This window comes from Asterias amurensis, chromosome 11 (assembly GCF_032118995.1).
Source record: "Asterias amurensis chromosome 11, ASM3211899v1".
NCBI lineage: Eukaryota > Metazoa > Echinodermata > Asteroidea > Forcipulatida > Asteriidae > Asterias > Asterias amurensis.
Genome location: NC_092658.1, coordinates 10,834,251 through 10,854,927, shown reverse-complemented (window position 1 = coordinate 10,854,927; position 20,677 = coordinate 10,834,251). Strand labels below are relative to the sequence as shown.

The 20,677-nt window shown below is 37.9% G+C and overlaps 1 protein-coding gene across 1 annotated transcript in view; it reads right to left on the bottom strand.

The window, feature by feature from the left end:
- Window positions 1-357: 357 nt before the first annotated feature.
- Window positions 358-20,677, bottom strand: part of LOC139944673 (uncharacterized) — a 60,841-nt gene continuing 40,521 nt past the window's right edge. The window contains exon 17 of the mRNA XM_071941745.1: window positions 358-5,855. Within this exon, the coding sequence (XP_071797846.1) occupies window positions 5,796-5,855 (60 nt within the window). The 3' untranslated portion in view covers window positions 358-5,795. The remainder of the gene's footprint in view (window positions 5,856-20,677) is intronic.

Genomic DNA, 20,677 nt, shown 5'->3' with positions numbered 1-20,677 from the left:
GTCGTCGATTAGCTGACGATGGGGGCGGCTAAACGAGGTTGAAAGTCTAATCAAAGCGGGCAATATATTCAGATGATAGGTGTTTTTTTCCAGTTACAATGTCTGTTATTATACTGTTTTAGGGAATGAACATTAGCTGCAGAATTGCCAATTTAGAGGACTTAACTAACTATAGGAAGTTAGCACACAATTCCCTGGTTCAATAACTAGGGCGCTTACATCACAACGTAATTTTTGTAGTCCAATTTTAGTTCACGTATAACAAAATAAATGCTCAACAAAAAGACTAACATCACTGACTATACAATAGCCCGCTATTTAATCAAAAAACAGCTGAAGTAAATACCTGGAACCGGGATGCAAGCTTTGAATCGAATACAAACTAATTGGAAATTCGAAAGCATTATATGGCACTTATGCAAGCATTAATTCAATTTGCTGTTGGGCTATGGAACCGCTTACGGTGTCTGAATGGTATGGGACAAAGCTTCTTTTTTTCTTCTATACGTTTATGTGCTTTTAATGAGATTCGATTACCTAAGTGCCCCAGAACTTAGTGGCATCGTGTTGCACACAATGCCAGTGACTGCTAAAAATATTGTGTGAATGGAACACGTTACAGCAATTCAAGAGGTGACAAAGGACCGGTGTCGCATGCAATTATGTCCTCTATGCAATACTATTTGGATGACATTATTGCATGTGCAATAATGTCCGCCGGACGGTTTGCATGTATGCAATCGTGTCCGCCCGGGCGCTGCTGCTTAATGCAATTGTGTCCGCCCGGACATATTTGCATATGCAAAACCGTCCTTGCAGTAAATTAAACGCCCTTGGTCATCGACGGAACATGTTCGCCATTTTTTTTACAAGCTAAGTGCATGTCATGAATGACATGGAAAATGTTCGGCCGTTGGGTATTCGCTGCAATAATAATAAAAAGTGAATATTCATGCTGCATGTACGTAGGTTCCAGTGCATGCACGCTCGCTTACGTGCGCACATACATGTATAGCCCCGGACATGATTGCATATGCAAAAGTGTCCGGAGCGGACAGTATTGCATGGCGGACACAATTGCATCTGACACCGGTAACGGCTCGCATTATACAAAACAATTATTTATTTATTTCAAATTGTCAAGATTTTCAGCGACAGAAAAAAACCCTGGAACAACAAAATAATGTGAGGTGTTTTAATGTGTGAAATTGGCATGGCTTAAACTGGAATATGTCACACTTACAAAAAATATAAGAAGCATTGAGCTTACTTTTACCACTAGCTACACTTTCTTCGCAGTTAAACGCCATTTATATCCATAGTTCCAATTAATATACATTATGTTTCCTGATGTTAAACACAAAGAGTAAGTGAGCACAGCACAATTATGCTTACCAGAATAAGGTTACCAGCCAAACTACCATATCACAAATACAATTTGTAACTGGTATCCTGCTCAATTCTGCTTAGCAAACATTAATTGTTAAGCAATATTTTGCTTAAGCAGCTTAATGAAAGTGGGCCCCGGTGCGATACAAATGTGGCGGGGCAACGATTTAAGGTGTGGTGAGGTAGAAGGGCGAATCTGATATATATGTCAGTGACCTTCACTTGACCTCAAATCCCTGCAATCTGAATGGCTAGTCCGGATATGACGTCATCAGGGCTGTTCATATTACTATCAAAACAATTAAGCACAGCCATAGCGATATCACATCCTGATATCGGATATCAGTTCAAGTGAAAAACGCCTGCTGCGAAATGAATACAGTTGTCGTGTGAATAGAAACTTGTATTATTGCACTGTTGAACCGCAGCTGGAGCAACCCAAATAAAAGAAACAATTCATTTCTTTCATGTAGTCAAAAAGACAATTGCAAAAAAAGGAGAGATCGTCTAAGCCTTTTAACAATCGTTTGTCCCTAGCCCCTCGAATATGAACTTTCAGAGCGTGAACTTCAAGCGATAGAGTGCACTGCTTGTTTATTTAACTGCTCTCGTAGAAAGACAGACACCGAATGGAAGGAAGTCCACAAAACAGACTTAAACGCTTCCTTTTTGTTCCGAATCCTGTTTGATTAAATTTAGATGCTTTCTACCTAATGACCTTTACGATTAAAACAAAATAACAAAGCAGATAAAAATACTTCATAAAGAGTAACCTAAACGCACTCTCGAAAAAAAAACCACCCAATTGTTTCGCACAGCACTAATAATCAACAACGTATCTTTAGAAGTGATGTTTTGTTCTTTAGGCTTGTCATATCTGTTGCCATATTTAGGACGCTAAGTGAATAATGACCGAACAAAGAATAAAAATGATAAGAGGTATCAGCATGTGAAAGGTAAATTAAAATAGGTTTTATGGAAAATCAAAGCGGCATTGTTCACGGCGTTTACACAGCTTTTAGCACCCCCCCCCCCACCATCTGACATCCAACAAGAAAATACATACCTATTTTCATAGATATGTGCCCATTTTTATAATGCATGTAAGCATTAAAACTTGCTAAGCAAAGAAAAATATAGCCTAGATAAAAATAAATTAGCAGCCACATTTTAATTCATATTGTTGTCACTGTTTTTCAGATCTTTTTTTTTTTTGCATGAAATTGGGTCTTGCTTATAAGCACTCAACTCTGCTTAGCACAGACAATTCTTGCTCAATAAAATTGGGACAAAATTAGTCTAAAGACGATGTAATGCGAGTTAAAGTTTAGAGACTGGTCCCGTGCAAATTCCTGCTTAACATTCTTGTCTGCTTAGCAGGTCTGTGAAACCATTATGCAAATGTTTTACTTCAGGAAGCAGAACAACTTCATTTTTCTTTATAGTGGAAATATCACTTTATTAAGTACTTACAAGTACAGTTAAAATTTTCAAATTTTCATTTAGTTATTCAAGGGAAAGTATACATTTGGGTTTGGGAATCGTTCGATTGCTTAGGAACATTTCAATTAAAAATGTGGTCCCATTTTGGGGATATCGCCGAAAATCCGGAACAAAACTACAGCAGGAAGAATAATCAGCAATTAGAATACACAATCTGAGAAACATTTCTGACAGTAACGTTTCTCAAATTCAAACTGTGGGGGATAAACAGTGATGTAATTTTCTAAACCCAAACCAGAAGTAAAATTGTTTTTTTAAAGAATTCTTTATACTTTCTATCGAAGGCTGCTGTACTTCTAACCAAGAATGTTGTTATTGCCATTACTTTGAAGGGTGATGATTAACAAACGTATACCTTCCCTTTAAAGAACAAGTGTAGCAATTCTTATGAAAAAGAATACAATTACTGCTTTAATAAATAATTACTTCTTCATAAATATTAGGAATTATACTGAGAGTAATTAACTCCGCCAAATTAGTATTTCAGTCCACCATTTCCATTATTCTGATTCTATATACAAATTCAGTGGGAAACCCGACATTTCCATTTAAATGTATCCAACCATTATTTAAAATCTCACGGGGGGGGGGGGGCAAGTGGAGGGTAAGGGCTCCAGTCGCCCCCACCCCAACCCTTTTAGCCAGGCCACTGTGCACATCATACTGTATGACTATAAATTAATTGAATAAATCTGAACAGCACTTTTCAGCCTAACAAAAAAATCAGTGTTAATACATATCAAACTTTGTTCCAATTAAAAGTTGAGAATGTTTCACATTTTAGTAACAGACAAGGTGTTTTTAATATTGCAAAATTATCTTTGGCTAGCACAAATTAGCAGGAAACTTTGGGTTGTATTTCCACTGAATGCTAAACAAACACAGGGTGTTCAAACCATGTTTATCAGATTCCCTGTCTGCAACAACAGTAATGGATACTTAATGTTCATTTGAAATCTGAGGTACCAGACTACTTTCCCCACTTGTCTCGATTTGGGTTTGCACTTATTTGAATGGATTAAAAAACAACAGCTGCAGCTCCATTAGATTCCAGAAACTGAGAAACACAAAATCAACACATATAAAACACTTCACTGTAGAATCATAAGTAAAACCAAGTTCTCTGATTTTAAAACATGTTATAAAACCATAAAAAATAAATAACAAGCAATAGAGTGTTGAGAAACTAATAAAACCATACAATTTAGAAACTTTTGTCAACCTAAAAGAGAAACAAACAGTGTGCTTAATACATTACGCTAGTCTAATATAAAACTTTAATATATTATTATACATTGCCTACATTTGGTTCATCCCAGTCAGTTTATAATCAGCTTTTAAACAATAAATAATCAAAAACCATAAATCCATCTTCATATTTACAACAATTTGTGCATATACAGCTATATTTGAATGTCCATTTCCAAATATTAGCAACTCAATATTGAACTCTCTTCATGTGCTATAATTATACAATTTGTTCTTAAATATTAGTTTAGATAACTCTACCCTGCTCTTAAAAGGTCCAGGGCTTACCACAATATGGTAGCATGTGATGAAAGCGTACAACAGTTCACCTTCTCTCCTACTGTCAGACCATTCAATACCATCCACACAGTTTTATACTATGGTAGCATGTAATGGATGCATTACAAGTTAACCCTCCTACTGTCTGACCATTTAATATATTCCACATAGTTTTATACTATGGTAGCACTAATGAAACCATAACACAGTTAACCCTCCTACTGTCTGACCACTCAATATCATCAAAATAATTTCATATAGTGTAGCATGTGATGAAAGCATAACACAGTTAACCCTCCTACTATCTGACCATTCAGTACCATGGTTATACATATTGCAGAATGTGATAAACGAGTAAAAGTTAACCCTTCTACTCCCTGAACATTCAATACCATCCATATAGTTTTATATATGATGGCATGTGATGAATACATAACATAGAAAACTCTTCAACCGCCTGACCGTTCAATATGTTCCACATGGTTTTACGCTATGGTAGCATGTGATAAATGTATAACACAGTTAACCTTCCTACTGTTTGACCATTCAATATCAGCCACAAGGTTTTATATATGATAGCGATAGCTTGCGATGAATGCATAACACAATTAACCCTGCTCTTATTAATATTTGACTATTCAATTTATGTATTATGGCATGTGATTAAAGAATAACAATAACCCTCCTACTGTCTGACCATTCAATATAATCCACATGGTTTTATTCTTTGGTAGCCCGTGATGTCTGCAAACCACAGTCAACCCTCCTACTGTCCTACCATTCAATGTCACACATGCAGTTGATTATGGTTCCAAAAGGTTGGTCGACTTCCTAAAATTCTTGAAAGCTATTAGCTGAATACCAATGCTGATGAGGACATCTTCAAATTTCTACTTGAAACACAAAGCAGTTTTTGCTTGTTATTATACAAACTATTCTCAGACGAACTTACTCAGAATTGCACCTCAAAAACAGATTGACAATTTGTCCAGTTAACAGGACAAATAAATTGTCAATCTGTTTTCGAGTTTCAATCATTGAAACTGGACAAATTGTCAGATTTTGTTCAATGACTGTCCAGTACTTTTGGTAAACACATTGCAGGTGTTGATTTTAATGAGGTAGATTCCACCAACAGTTATGACCCAACTCATATGGCTTCCTGTAAATCACAACATAAGTCGCTAGGGTTCTACCTATATGTATAAAAACTACTTTTTACAACCAACTTGTATAAAAATATCCACTTCCCTAAAATTCAGCAACAACCCAGCCGTGTCCATTATCTGACCGGTGATTGGTCAGGAAATGTTGCTCCTCATTACCATCAACCAATGGAGGCAGGTGTTACATCACAAGCCACATCTGGCTATTGGTCAGACAAACCAGGTGGTTCTCCCAAAACCCTGTGCAATACTGGTTAGGATGGCTTTCCCCTGTCAAATACAAATCATAAAATGTATAAATTACTTTATTGTAGATGATACCTCTATCCCAAACCGCTCAACATACAATATTGGTAAATTTGTACTCGGCTTTGATCAAAGATCAGATACCGAATGGATAATTCTTAAAATTGTGAAGCATGCACTAGCTGGGAATGTAGTGCATTCTGCTCTCCCAGCCAGACTCCTATAGTGGATGATACCCATGCATACATCCTTACAGACTGTGAATGGGGGTAACCCTGTTTCAGCACGACGAGTATAGGTGGCTCCTAGTGGATGATACCCATGCATACATCCTTACAGACTGTGAAGGGGGTAACCCTGTTTCAGCCCGAGGAGTATAGGTGGCTCCTATTGGATGATACCCTTGCCTACATCCTTACAGACTGTGAAGGGGGTAACCCTGTTTCAGCCCGAGGAGTATAGGTGGCAACCTGTCCCTGGTCGCAGTTAATTTGGGTCGATAGCCCAATAAAATTAAGTGTACGAAGTGGCTATCCGAGGCCTTGTGATATTAGGCAACCTCTTACAGAAAAACCCCAAAAAATGAAATAACATGTAATCAAGCTTCTCAGAAATAGACTCATTTGATGCAACACTAGATCAGAGTTCATAATTCCATGTTCAGCCACAGACCTTCTCTCTGATCATAGAGTAAGGACTCTATGCTCTGATCATACAGACACAGCCCTCTTTAAGGGACGTGAATTTGTACAGGACATCCATAACTTAAACAACCACCACACACATTGACCCAAATATGTCACTGTCGACCATCGTAGTAGTAAAAAAATCGCACCAGAGGTGTGTGCAATGGTTCCATGAAACATGTACAGTACATCACGCATACACTGTACTTTATAGGAAACTTGATTCCCCTGATGGTTCTTCAGATGTGATCATGACGTCATTGGCGATGAGTGAACAGGCATATCATTGTTGGACCTTTCCAGGAAACAGTTAAGACTCTTTTGTTATGACTCTTTAGGGCTTGTATGATCCACGTCAGATTATACTCAAGGAACAATATATGATGTATTATATATTATTTAAGAGAGCAAACTGACTGTTTTATGCCAAAATGGTTAGATCATACGTTTTCAATTCAACAATATTAATTTCCATTTCACACAAACAATGCACCATCTGATTTTTGAGAGGTTTAGTCATTTCCATGAGAGAATAAGAATATTGGGCACCAAGGCCAAAACCAAGTCCACCTTTCACTGATTTGTTAATGCTTAGCAGATTCTAACCCAGAGACAACCTGTTGGCAACTTGTTCTTCAAAGCAAATTGCTAATAAGCTAAGTTGTAAGCAAGTTGTCTCTGTGTCGACTCCATGAATTACAATATTTGCTGCAAGTGCGAATTTGTTGGTACCTTTGGCCCCTAAAGCATTGTTAGGACAAAAACTGAAAATTCTGACAAGACCTTATAGAGTTTGTGCAAGACCACGGGCAAGAAATGTGAACTCTTTCTTTGTAGGGAGACTCTTTGGTTAAGAGTTTGGGGGGGGGGAGGGGGCGTGTTTTTTTTTATCTGCCTGAAATTGTACACAGGTAAAACACAAGTAGCAATTTCTAACGACAGGTTAAAATGTGTTGCTTTCTCTGTCCATCTGCTTGATGTCCCTACGGTTTACGCCAAATTTAAGAGGGCAGTTGCCCGCTGCCACCCCGGAAGGTCGTTAGCCTATGTGCAAGACACAAGTTATTTTGCTCTTACATCAAATCATAACAGAAAACTATAGCTCTATGCATTTCCCATGGGCCTCCTGCTAATCGACAGAGTCAGTTTGTGTAGAGTGAGTGCGGCTTACAGCGGGACTACATCACACTCTAACACCTAGGACAGCTTTTAAAGGCACTGGACACCTTTGGTAATTGTCAAAGACCAGTGTTCTCACTTTGTGTATTCCAACATATGCATAAAGTAACAAATTTGTGAAAATTTTGACTCAACTGCTCATCTAAGTTGCAAGAGAAAGATGAAGACAAAAAAACCTTGTTGCACAAATAAGTGTGATGTCAGATGCCCAACAAAAGGCTTCAGATCTGAAGTCTTTTAAAAGCACTGGATAATTTGGTCATTTTCAAAGACCAGTCTTCTCACTTGGTGTATCCCAACAGATGCACAAAATAACAAATCTGTAAAAGTTTGGGCTCAACTGATAATGCAAGAGTATAATGAAAGAAAAAAACACCCTTGTCGCACAAATTTGTGTGCTTTCGGATGACTAAAAGGCTTCACGCTTGAAGTCTTTTAATATTTGAGAGAGAAACTACCTCTTTCTTAAAAACTCTGTTACTTGCTTCAGAGGAAGATGTTTCTCACAATGTTTTATACTATCAACAGCTCTGTATTGCTCAGTACCGACAAAAGATTTTATACTAGCAACTATTTTCAATGATTACCAAAAGTGTCCAGTGCATTAAATGTAGGTCTTACTCCCACTACTCACATTGTGCAGTCAACACATACTGACTTTGAATCACATTACTACAGTCTGGCTGACACACTTGCTAAAACACACTGAACATATAGTATTAATTGAGCCGTACAGTCATCACATTAGTCTGGCACTCTGGTACTCAGTGAAGTGTAGTTTGCTGTTAAAGACACAGTATGGGCCAATATTTTCAACCTCCGCTTTTGAATGAGGAACCTTATGGCAGAGTGGTTAAGAGTGCTCGAATTCCAAGTTAGTTATGTTGGTTAAGTCATCGGGGTGTATGTTTCGCATCCATGTCCTGACATTTGTGTCCTTGAGCAAAATACTTTATTATATAATAGATGTCAAATTTGCATCGGGGATAAAGAATATTAATTTTGGTTACCCATACACCGATGTGTGTTAGCACTGTATACAGACTCAGTACTTTCCTGAGTCCTGTGAAAAAAATATCACAGGCATACTCAGGTGGGATTCGAACCATTGACCCGAGCAGTGTCTTAGTACTGAGTACTGAGCTAACACACACACCAATGTATGGGTAAAAACAAAATTAACATTCTTTATCCCCTATCATGCCTATGCAAATTTAGCATCTATTATATCGTTGCGGTACCCGCTGCCAAATTGCAAGGGTCGTGGGTTCGAAATCCCACCCGAGTAATATGCCTGTGATATTTTTTCACAGAACTCGGGTAAGTACCGAGTATACTTACTAAAATTGATTCTCTTCGCCCAGGGTTACATGTAAAAATGTGTACCTGTGAGTATGGAGATTAATGTGTTTGAAAAAGCATTTGGACCACTACGGTTGCTCGGGTTGTATACTCCCCTGTGAGCTCAGAAAGATTAAAGGAGCGTTATTGGTCCGATGACCAGGACACTAGTGTAAAGGGCATTGAGATGGTTGTTGTGAATTGTGCTATATAAGAACTAGTTTTTATTCCATGGCCTCTCTGGCAGGCAAAATGAGGCCTGGGAGGAGTGTGTACCAGGCTATTAAAAAAGGTAAGATACTTACAATGCATGAGGTCTTCAAAATGCATGTTCATGCAGAAAGTTGATCGAAATTAAACATGGACTTCATCAGCAGGTTAATACTGTACAATCATTTCAAACCCTTAGGCATCCGTTTCAACAGCCATTGACCGCTTCTGTTTTTGAATAACTTAGATGCACTATGGATTTGACCAAAATCTTTTAAGATTATGTTATTTCTCCAAAACCCATTCTTATCCAGGGTCTTTCGTATAGATCTTGTTTATATTCATCTGAATCCATGAATTATGTTAACTTTGATGGTTCCAAGTAATGGATCTTTCTTAGCAGTAGCATTTAAAAAATAGTTTCAATGGTTTAAAAAAGAAACTTAAAAGAGCTTCATAGACAAATTTAGTTCAGTAATGCACTAATTTTCCAAATGATAGAGTCCTTATGATACAACAGTCATATTTTCGGCAATTGATTTCTTATATATGTAATTATTTATTTATTTAATTGGTCGATATTAGTTTATGTGTATTTCTGTACTATTTCCTGTAACTCATTGTGCGAGTTATATATTAGCAGTATTTAATGGAGTCTCTTATTAGTGTGTTGTATTTGTTGATGTATCGTGTGGCTGCTATTATTATTGTTATTGAATAAACGAAGTAGCATAACTCCACATCAAGAGAAAACACAACAAATAAACAAATAGATAAAAATAAATAGAAGAACAAAAACGGCAGGTAATCGTGAAACACAGCAAAACGACGATAAAAATAGCTAAAACCTATCCAATGAATAAACCATGGTGGGTCACACGCTTTCTAGCAAGGTACTGATGTTCACCCTTTCCCCTTCGCTCCTTGGAGGAGGGACACTTCACGAGACTAAAACCCTAGGAATAGAGACTCCTCTTCACAATCTCTGGATGACTACACCTGGATCTGACTTGCCTTCTTACTTCTTCTTGTAAGATCTTACAAGGAACGCATTCCCCGAAGTGATCTTTTGAGATAGAAGTGCAGAGCATGACTACTAGCGTAGTTTTTTTTTTTAAGATCGGGGACCGTACTGTGGTCAATAGAAGAAGCAAAAGAGCTATATGGAGATACCACTCAGTCAACCATCAGAGGTTTCTTGTCTTTATTTCAAGGGACCATGAGCTCAAGATAACAAGTCTTCAAGGAGTTGGGTATTTACCTTGTCATACTTGTTATTGTAGCAGTTCCCTTAGTTACTCTTGCCAAAAGAGTTGCTATTTTGCTCCTGACAGGAAAGTATGATAATTATTTTGGATACACTTCTGTAGGATTTGAAACTTTGCACGGTTGGAGTACAACCAGGTGAGGTTTGCGATAGCACATACCAGAAACCTCACCGAATACATTTCTGATTGTTTCCTTGGAAGTTTTCCAATCATAACCATCTTTATACAATAGACACCACGTATGTTAAGTGTAAATCTCTGAATACTTTCAATCTTACCAAATCTTATGCACACTATTACAGCTTGAAATTCGAAATCAGAAAAAAATTGTTTCTTTATAATGACTCATCTGTCATTCAGAAAAAAAGATAAAGACTTGCTGCGTAACCAGATCTCCTTCCACTCAGAATAATGACCATCATTAAAATCTATTAATCAGTCAGTGTTCATTGTAGCTATACAAATTATGTGATAAAAATAGTAAACCACACTGAATTATTCCGCTATTTCTGGACCACTTAGGATATACTACAATGTCTTAAGACCAACAACCCCGCCTTTCCTTCTAATTTACTTGCGAAGTACCACACTGTTAAGGTAATATTGACAACACTAAAAACCACAAGGGGGCCAATTATCAAAACAGTAGAACAGAATTATCCCACACAAAATAGTTGATAATAAAAAGAGAGCTCCATGCTGTGTTGTTTTGCACTCTCGTTCACTAAGGATGTATCCATTATCTATGGTAAGACCAACAACTCTCCTCCCTACTTCCTTCAAATTTCCTTGAGTGCTGAGATATTTACACGAGTGGAGACGATTTCCAAGGTATTGTGTACATATGGACTTCATCAGTGTTTTGTCATCTTGTTTATCTTGACGAAAACGGACTTTTATGGAAAGCAATTTGGATGGAATAAATTTTAGGTCTGATTGACTGAATACCAAGTAGGAAGGATTCTATTTGTTGGAAGAAAAACAAATCAAAGTCGTAAAGTGACAATTGTGATTAGCTACTGGTCATGTGAAATCTTGTAATGTCTTTTCTAAAACTCAGCGACTTCATGCTCTACATCAATTCATTTATGAGACCTTGACCATGGGCAGCCATGTTGCTTTCTCTTGACCCAGTTTCACTGAGCTTCTCAAGCACAAAATGTAACTAAGCACAACAAACTGATGCTTACCGGAAAAAGGTTACCAGCCAAAAGACCATATCACATGCACAATCTGTGACTGGTATCCGGCTTATTTTTGCTTAGCAGAAAATACTGCTTATAATTATGAAACTTATGAAAGCAACTCAATGAAATTGATTGGGCCTGCCCAATTTCATATAACCTGTTTATGTAAGTGTTAGCACAAAAACTTGCTGAGCACATAACAGTCTTGCTCGCAAAAACAGGTAACCAGCCAAAATTGCATAAAGTGTGCATTGGATGATTGATGCCCCACTCAATTTTTGCTTAGTAAGAAATTTGTCAACGATTATTTCTGTTCAACAGCTTCAAGTATACATTTCATGCATACAAATGCAATCTTCCCAATTGCTCAGCCATTATGTGCACGTGAGGTGGTATGTCTCATATAGGCCAAGTTTATCTGTACAAGCCATTGCTGCAAATTTAATCTATTAGGGGTTCGTGTCATCTGCGGGCTTTCTGTTAAACCAACACTCAAGGTTTTTCCCTGAAACTGGTCATTTATTACAACTTGGGCAAAGTCCACAGAGAGAATGCAATTAATCTTCACAAATGCCGTTTCCCAGCAATTTTGGAAGATGCATTACAGAGAGATGCCTGGAAAGGTAAACTTCAAAGTGCATCTAACTCTAGCAAGTACATCTTAACTCCCTCCGTATGGTGGCAATAACAAAATATGATGAACTTGTTACACTTCAGTCAGAAGTCAAGTCATGGCACAAAAGCAATAAAAAGAACGGGGAAAAGGAGAAAGTGTATCTTAAAGGGATGACGTATAAGGAAAACCATGCAACTTAGAGGTATGTTTGTGTGGATCATTAAATTCTACTTTTAAAACATCTTTCTAACCAAAAATATTTTACAACGAGACGGTTTCACACGGTTTTCATATACCGACTCGACCAATCCAAGGTAATGTGTCCCCATGTCCAAAGGTTATTCCGAAAAACTTCACACGTGACAACTATGAAAAGAATCCTACTACATCCATCAAAATCCTTCAGTCAGACGGCTATTTACTGACATAAAGACACGTCTAAAATACTAGACACCTTCCAAACCCAATACTTCAGCATAAATGCATTGGATTCTAACAACGTGGTTCAAATAGTATGAGGGGGAAATCCAGATGCACACAGGGCATGTGGCTCAATTCTCTTACTAGACAAGAATTGTGTTTCAGAATCAAAATGCGAAAAACAAATTCTGAACAGCATAACTGTTTGTACTGAAAAAGAGAAAACTACTGGTATTAATTGTCATATCTTATTATGGTCTCGAAATTAACATAATTTTTTGTTTGTTCAAGATATTACAGTTATTAGGGCATTATTATCTAATTTAAAAGACCATGAGACCTGTGTACAGCCAAGGGTTTACTGGCCTGGGCCCAATTTCATAGAGCTGCTTAAGCAAAAAAATTTGCTTAAGCAAAAATTTCATTGCTTAGTAAAATCAGATTACCGGCCAAGACTCCACTCAATTGTAATGCTAAATAAACAACAGCTTAATAATAGTCATAAGCAATGTATATGGCAGGAAATTTTTGCCAGTAACATGTGTAAAATAAGCGAGCTATTTTCGTGCTTAAGCAAATTTTTTGCTTAAGCAGCTCTATGAAATTGGCCCCTGATGCCAATTTACTGGCCTAGGACCAGCAGTCCAGTGAAATTTCCAGCTCTGGATGTTTGCACTGTTTTCCCCATGATGATTTATATGCATCCATTCTGTCAAAAACAAATCAAGGCATTTTTTGGTAGAATACAAATAGTAAATATTTATTATTATCTCAGTTGCTACCGCTAAATGATGATGATGATGATGATTATTTATTTATTTATTTAGTTATTATTGTTGATTGTTTATTTATTTATTTATTTATTTATTTATGTTTTCACTTATCAACGTGAGCAAAATAATATCCCTCAAATGATCAGTTAAGGCCCTAAGCTTTTTCTGAGAATTCTCAAAACACTCTCCCCGAATGTAGTCAATTCATATTCCAGACAATTCACTCATCGAAAGGACCCATTAATCAGAAGCACATCTGTTGACAGGGTTGATTGCAAACATATAAAAGTGCTGCGCTTAAAACAAAGAAGTACATCCTTCGCTCCATGGATATGATTGAAAATTGACCCAGATGACAAGATGAGTTTCTTGGAAAGTCCTCACCATTAACCATTGACAAAGTGATGCATCTTGTTTTTGTTATTAAACCCAAATGCCAAGTCCGCAGTGATACTGCGTAATGTTCAGAATGTGTAATGTTTATACACAATCATCAGTGAGTTTCTTAGAACATGTTCACCATTACTGATTGACAAAGTGATTCATCTTGTTTTCGTATTAAACCCAAACGCCAAGTCCGCAGCAGTGATACTGTGTACTGTTGAGAATATGTATACCTTATGTATACACACAATCATCGTTAGACCCCTGGAAAGTCTGAATGCATTTCCACGAATTACTTAATTAATCATGGTTATGCAGCTGGGGGTTGTTTATCCGACATACCATGCGACCATAGCAACCGGTGCCTGATAAACAAATACCAATTTGTTTGAATCTCATTCCTGCATCACACAAAAGGAACTTTGCATGGTGGGAGTGTAATAAGGTGAGGTTTGCAGTACTGCCAAACGATCAGAGCATACTGAACGAATCGCTGAGTTGTTAACCACCGTTTCCTTTCGAAACTGACACTACTCATAAGAGATTTACACATGGTGCTACAGCAAACCTTTGCAGTACTGCCAAACGATCAGAGCATACTGAACGAATCGCTGAGTTGTTAAATACCGTTTTCTTTCGAAACCGACACTACATGGTGCTACCGCAGACCTCACCTAATAGACATTTTGACTGAATTCATGTTTGTGTCACTTGCGGACACACTTGGATTCTTTCTGTGACATCATATTTATTACATAAAATATTATCAGGAGTGAATTATTTAATCTAAAAACGGAGACATATTTGTCATTCCTTTTTGGCAGACCCGTCCAAGATAAATCATCCACTGGAGAAGCTCATAAATATATCATGTAAAGAGGGTGAAAATAGAAGGAATCCAGCAATGTCAGCAAGTGACCTACTTATTTGTGGGCATTGCTGAAGCCTGAAGAAAATAAACCTTTAAAAAAATATACAAGAAGGCAGACTATGATAATTTCCCCATCTTAATTACTGTGTAACAACTACAAGGTGTAAAACATAAAACATAAATTCTCACTAGGTTTTACCCTTACACGAATGTGTGCGTAACTACTGTATACTCGGTACTTTCCCCAAGTACTGTGGCAAAAATCACAGGTGTATTCATCGGATAGAATTCGAACCCATGACCTCTGCAAATCTAGAGCAGAGTTCTTACGAACTAGACCAAAGAGGATTGCCAGGTTGCAATTCTTAGTAATTCACCAAACCTTAAAGTAAATTACAAACCTCTAGTGCATTATGGCAACTACAGGCCTGATACTTCATTGCCCTGGTGCCCTTGAAATGTTCCAGTAAATTATGTTTAAAATTTTCCTCATAGGGTGCCCTTCATCACAGAGAAAAGGCCTTGGTGCCCTTGCCCTTTCAGAAACGAAGCATACAGATTTGAACTAAGCCACAGACATTTGGTATCTGACATAAATTTATGAGTTTATTTGAAAATGTTAACAAGACCAGTGTAATATCTTGCCTGCCACAGAGGTCCTGTAATGTACAAGCCCACTCTCCCAGACTATAAACTGTGTGAATGATGTGAACAAAGTTGGTCCACAATGAAAACACACTGACATCACACTCTGTTTACATGGTGACCATTTCTCTTTGTGACCATTTCATTTGTGGACCACTCCTAGACTATGAAAACTGTGTGAATGGTGTGTAATTTGAACATAGTTGGTTCACACAGAAAATACACTGAGATCACACTGTGTTCACCTGGTGTCCATTTCACATAGTGACTATACTCCAAGACTATGAAAACTGTGTGAATGATGTGTGATTTGAAATCAGTTGGTCCACACAGAAAACACACTGAGATCACACTGTGTTCACAAGTTGACCAATTCACATTGTGACCCTTAATTAATGTAAACAAAGGTATGTTGTCTCCCCCACCACAGTAGTGTGGTTAGGGTACTTCTAGTGAAGTAGACCTTGCTGATACAATACAATGGTTCTAGGGCATTCAACACTCAGACTCAATCAACATTAACCTAACTGGTTGAATGCTATCAACTCACCACACGAGTACACTGGGTTAAAATATATCATATGAATTTACACGTCTTGACCACACCTCAAAACACTGGGTGTTAAATTTACACCGTGGGTGTTGTCACCTACAGATACCCTCCGAAAAGAATCAAATATACACCTAGGGTGATAAAATAACACAAATTTCTAACAACAAAATCACATTGGTGTTGTCTTATCATTAAGGCGCATTGGGCGTCACTGAATGACGGATATGCGCTCTATATAAGAAGCCACTATTATTATTAATGTTAAACACTCTTTGGCAAGACCCTGCAATGAATTGATTAATTTTGGTTGTGACAAACCATCTGACGGATTACTGGATGATGAAATAAATCAATCAATAAATAAAATCATCACCTACGATCTTGCACGATCCCTTTACAATCCTATGCTAAGTTGACGTCATGAACTTGGAAGAACCTTGAACGTGTCCCTGAGGGCGAAATCCCTTAACTCCAGCTCATCAATTTTTCCACAAACTGAAACTTGAGTGTCAAGTTCATCAACCAAAGTTAATGTACTCTAACATTAACTACCAGACACATGAACCCCTCCATATGTAGTTACACACACATTGACAGGCCTTCATTTGAATAAATACGAGGAGAGCTGCACATCCCTCTCCTTAATTTAAGAAGGTGAATTAAGGAGAGCAATTTGCTAACCACTCTCCTCAAATAAAGAGAGTCAATTAAATCAAGAAACGGAATTAAGAGAGAGATTTGCTATCGCTAAAAAATGAACACTAAGTTCACCAGTAGATCAACTTTTACCACTTCACCGAGCCACATTCTTAGGAATAATTTAGCCTTTACCACCTTGGTTTACCTAAGATAGAATGATGACAACTTTAAAGAGATTGTATTGACCCCTTGCACACACGTCACACGCGGCGACTATGCCACGCTCACCATTTTGTGGGCAATAGGTAAACGCCGCGTCACCTAAAAGGCACACTTCACTGAATAACGCACTGTGACATTGCCCACCAGTATGGCGCATCAAAGATTATTCTGATGATGAGGTCAGGGCCCAATTTCATAGAGCTGCTAAGCACAACAATTTGCTTAGCATGAAATTTCTTCCTTGATAAAAACAGGATTACCAACCAACTTTCCATTTGTTGCATATTGCTTGTTACTGGTATTCAGCTGTTGTTTGCTCATCTTGAAAATCATGTGAAAATTTGGTAGGTAACCTGTTTTTATCAAGGCCAAAATTTCATGCTGAGCAAATTTGTCTGCTTAGCAGCTCTATGAAATTGGGCCCAGGTGAATTGGGTCTATATGTTTGGTCATTGGGACCCACTGTTTGTTTCAATTCCATATCTACTTATGTAGATATAGGAATATATACCAACAACAATCCCGTGAAAATTTCAATCCAAAAAGTGGTTGCTCATTTGAGATACTGCCGAAAATCAGGATCGGTTATTTTCATGCAGGAATAGTTTACAATTGGAGTACACAATCTGAGACACATTACAGTCGGTAACGCTTCTCAGATTCAAACTTTGAGAGATAAAAAGTGATAACCATTCCATAACCGCAGTACTTTGAAGTGCTCTATACCAAAAAAATGCTTTATACTATCAAAAGCTGCTGTGCTGATAACCAAGTAGTTTTTACTGCCATTAATTTTAAAGACAATGGACACTATTGGTAATTGTGAAAGACTCGTCTTCACAGTTGGTGTTTCTCAACATATGCATAAAATAACAAACCTGTGAAAACTTGAGCTCAATTGGTCATAGAAGTTGCGAGATAACTACGAAAGAAAAAACGCCCTTGTCACACGAAGTTGTGTGCTTTCAGATGCTTGATTTTGAGACCTAAAATTCTAAATCTGAGGTCTCGAAATCAAATTCGTGGAAAATTACTTCTTTCTCGAAAACTATGGCACTTCAGAGGTAGCCGTTTCTCACAATGTTTTATACTATCAACCTCTTCCCATTACTCGTTACCAAGTGAGGTTTTATGCTAATAATTATTTTGAGTAATTACCAATAGTGTCCACTGCCTTTAAGAGTAATTGCCAAATGCACAGGCCTACCTTTATTTTAGAAGGTGTTGAAATAGATACCGTTGGTTATGACATCTGGTGTTTGATTTACTTGGAACTTGAACCTCCTTTAGGCTCATGGTTTAATATTTAATACGTGTGACTTCAGGGAGGGCAATAGTACACCATGGATTCGGTCAGAGTGCCCATGATATCATATTTTATTTAGACCCAATATTTTTGTTGAATATATTAATGGATATCCAACATGAACCTGCTTGCAGTGGCAGGGAGATGATTTAGCTACGGCCATCGAAAATGTTTGCAAAATCCACAAACCTTTTAAAATGAAATCTCAAAACACAACCACCTTTTAAAAAGAGATTTTCACAGGATAGTTTTATTGTATATAAATGTACATTGATAAATAGGCTTAAAACAAAAAAGTACATGTATACTCTTCCTTTAAGACAGATCCCACAGCATCGTTGAGACAAAAAAATCTGAATGATATCAAGCCTGTATGCTTTGTTTTGAAAGGGCAAGGGCACCAAGGCATTTTTATTCATAGATAAGGGCACCCTACATGAGGAAATCGTAAATTTCTACTTGAGAATTTCTATGGGCACCAAGGCATTGACCAGGGGGCATGGAGGCAATCGCCTTCATTGCCTCCAAAAAGGATCAGGCCAGTAAGTTCCTTCAATTTAAAAAAGGTCTTTTCACATACCCTTCTTTTTCCCAAGCTGTTTTCCACTTTTTATATTTTTAATCAAGCTCCTTAACCTCAAGAAACCCCCCTCTCTTGTCACTCTGCCAACACATATTCCTGCATCGAGCCGGATGTCGCAGTTCTAGCATGGTGCTATCCTTTGGTTGTCATTTTCAACAGGAAACAGCAAACCAATTATCACGAGTAGAGTACAGGAACCATCGTGTTGGGAGCCCCTTTCGACATGGCGGGCATTAATTTCATTCACCGTTCACTGAGAGAGTGTCAAGGTGTCAATTTCAGTTAGGCTCAGATGCTGTGTTGTGGAACAACTTCTTATCACAGACAGAGGTGGTTGTGTGTTTGAGGCACGACTGCCCTGTCTAATGAATGTTATCAGCTATAAACACCAAATCAATCCGGACCTGTATGCTTCGTTTTCTGAAAGGAGGGCACCAAGGCATTTTCTTCTTGGTAAAGGGTACCCTATGAGGAATTTGTAAACTTCTACTGGAGCCTTTCAAGGGCACCATGGCTATGACCGCAGGGAGCATAATTGCCTCTGTGAAGAATCAGGCCTGTCAACCTCTCATGCTAATGTAACTTCCATGGTTAACTTCAACTGTATGCAAGAGCAGGGAGGGCTGTACAGACATCAAAGAAGAAACTGATTGATTTGAATCATTTCAGAAAGCTGTTTGTAAAACCAAATTCTAAATCACAACAAACATATAATCCAATCACATTTTATTTCCTAGCCACGGGTTGAAAGAAAAAAGGAAAAATAAAATAAGAATTATCACTGATAGTGTCTAAGTCTACTGTCTGAGGATAAACACAAACAGTCTGAGCCTCGGAAAACGAAGACGTCCCAAGGAAGAAGAAGAGCGAAGATGGCCTCAGGTTGACAAGATGTACAAACACTTTAAAAGCTTGACAACCGCGGCACGGGAGGAAATCTCCACGCGGCTGTTTCTGTTAGATTCCCCCACTTGGCGTGTAATGAAGTCAAACCTAACGAAATAATAGAGAGTCTAATTATCTCAATACGTCTACACCTCTTCATTGGATTGTTTACCTCTGGCTCCGAACTATTCCACAAAAAAACTCTTCCCCGGGGGCTGTACACGATATGCGAGCCCCGACAATGAAGAGACTTGATGGAGTTTTCTTCTCCGCAAAGTGGAACCGAAAAAAACCAATATAGGAAATGTGGCTCACTCTCTTTCTTAGAGCGGCCATTAACATGACTAAGTTCATGTGGCCTGGTCACCCTGGTGTTCTTGCAGCCAAGGGGTCTATCAAGACCCAAGTACAATTGCTGATAACCTATTTTGGCGGGGTAAGTTTTAATAAGCCGTTGAAGCGGGACAAACAACGTTGTCTCCTGGAGCTATTCAATAATTCCAAACCCCCCAAGTTTTAGAGAAATCTTTTAATTAAAACTAACATCACAACAGGTTTGTAAGAGCACAACTTGTAGCAGAGAAGTTATAGTTAAAGGAGAGGTTGTTTGGTTTTTTAGAACCATTTGATTGTTGAAATCCTAGACACAAACAAACAAACTAACCTGTGAACAATTTAATTCGAAAGATGGTAGTGTTACTGAGATATCGCCGCAAATCCCGAGCCGTTTACGTCCACACAGGAAAAATAATTTGTAATTGGCATACACAATCTAATAAACGTTTCTGACAATTCAGCCCCTAACACTTCTCAAACTCAAATTTGGGGGGATAAAAAGTGACATGTTTTTCCATAACCACATTACTTCGAAGTGAAATGATTCTCAAACTGCTTTATACCGTCGAAAGCTGCTGTACTTCTAAACAAAGTCAATTTTTACTGCTACTAATTATAGGAGTGATTAACACCATATATATACCTCCCCTTTTACTTTTGCACAGGGCCCGGTTTTATAGAGCTGCTTAGGCAAAAAGTATTGCTTAACAATTTCATGCTTAGCAGAAACGAGCAGGACACC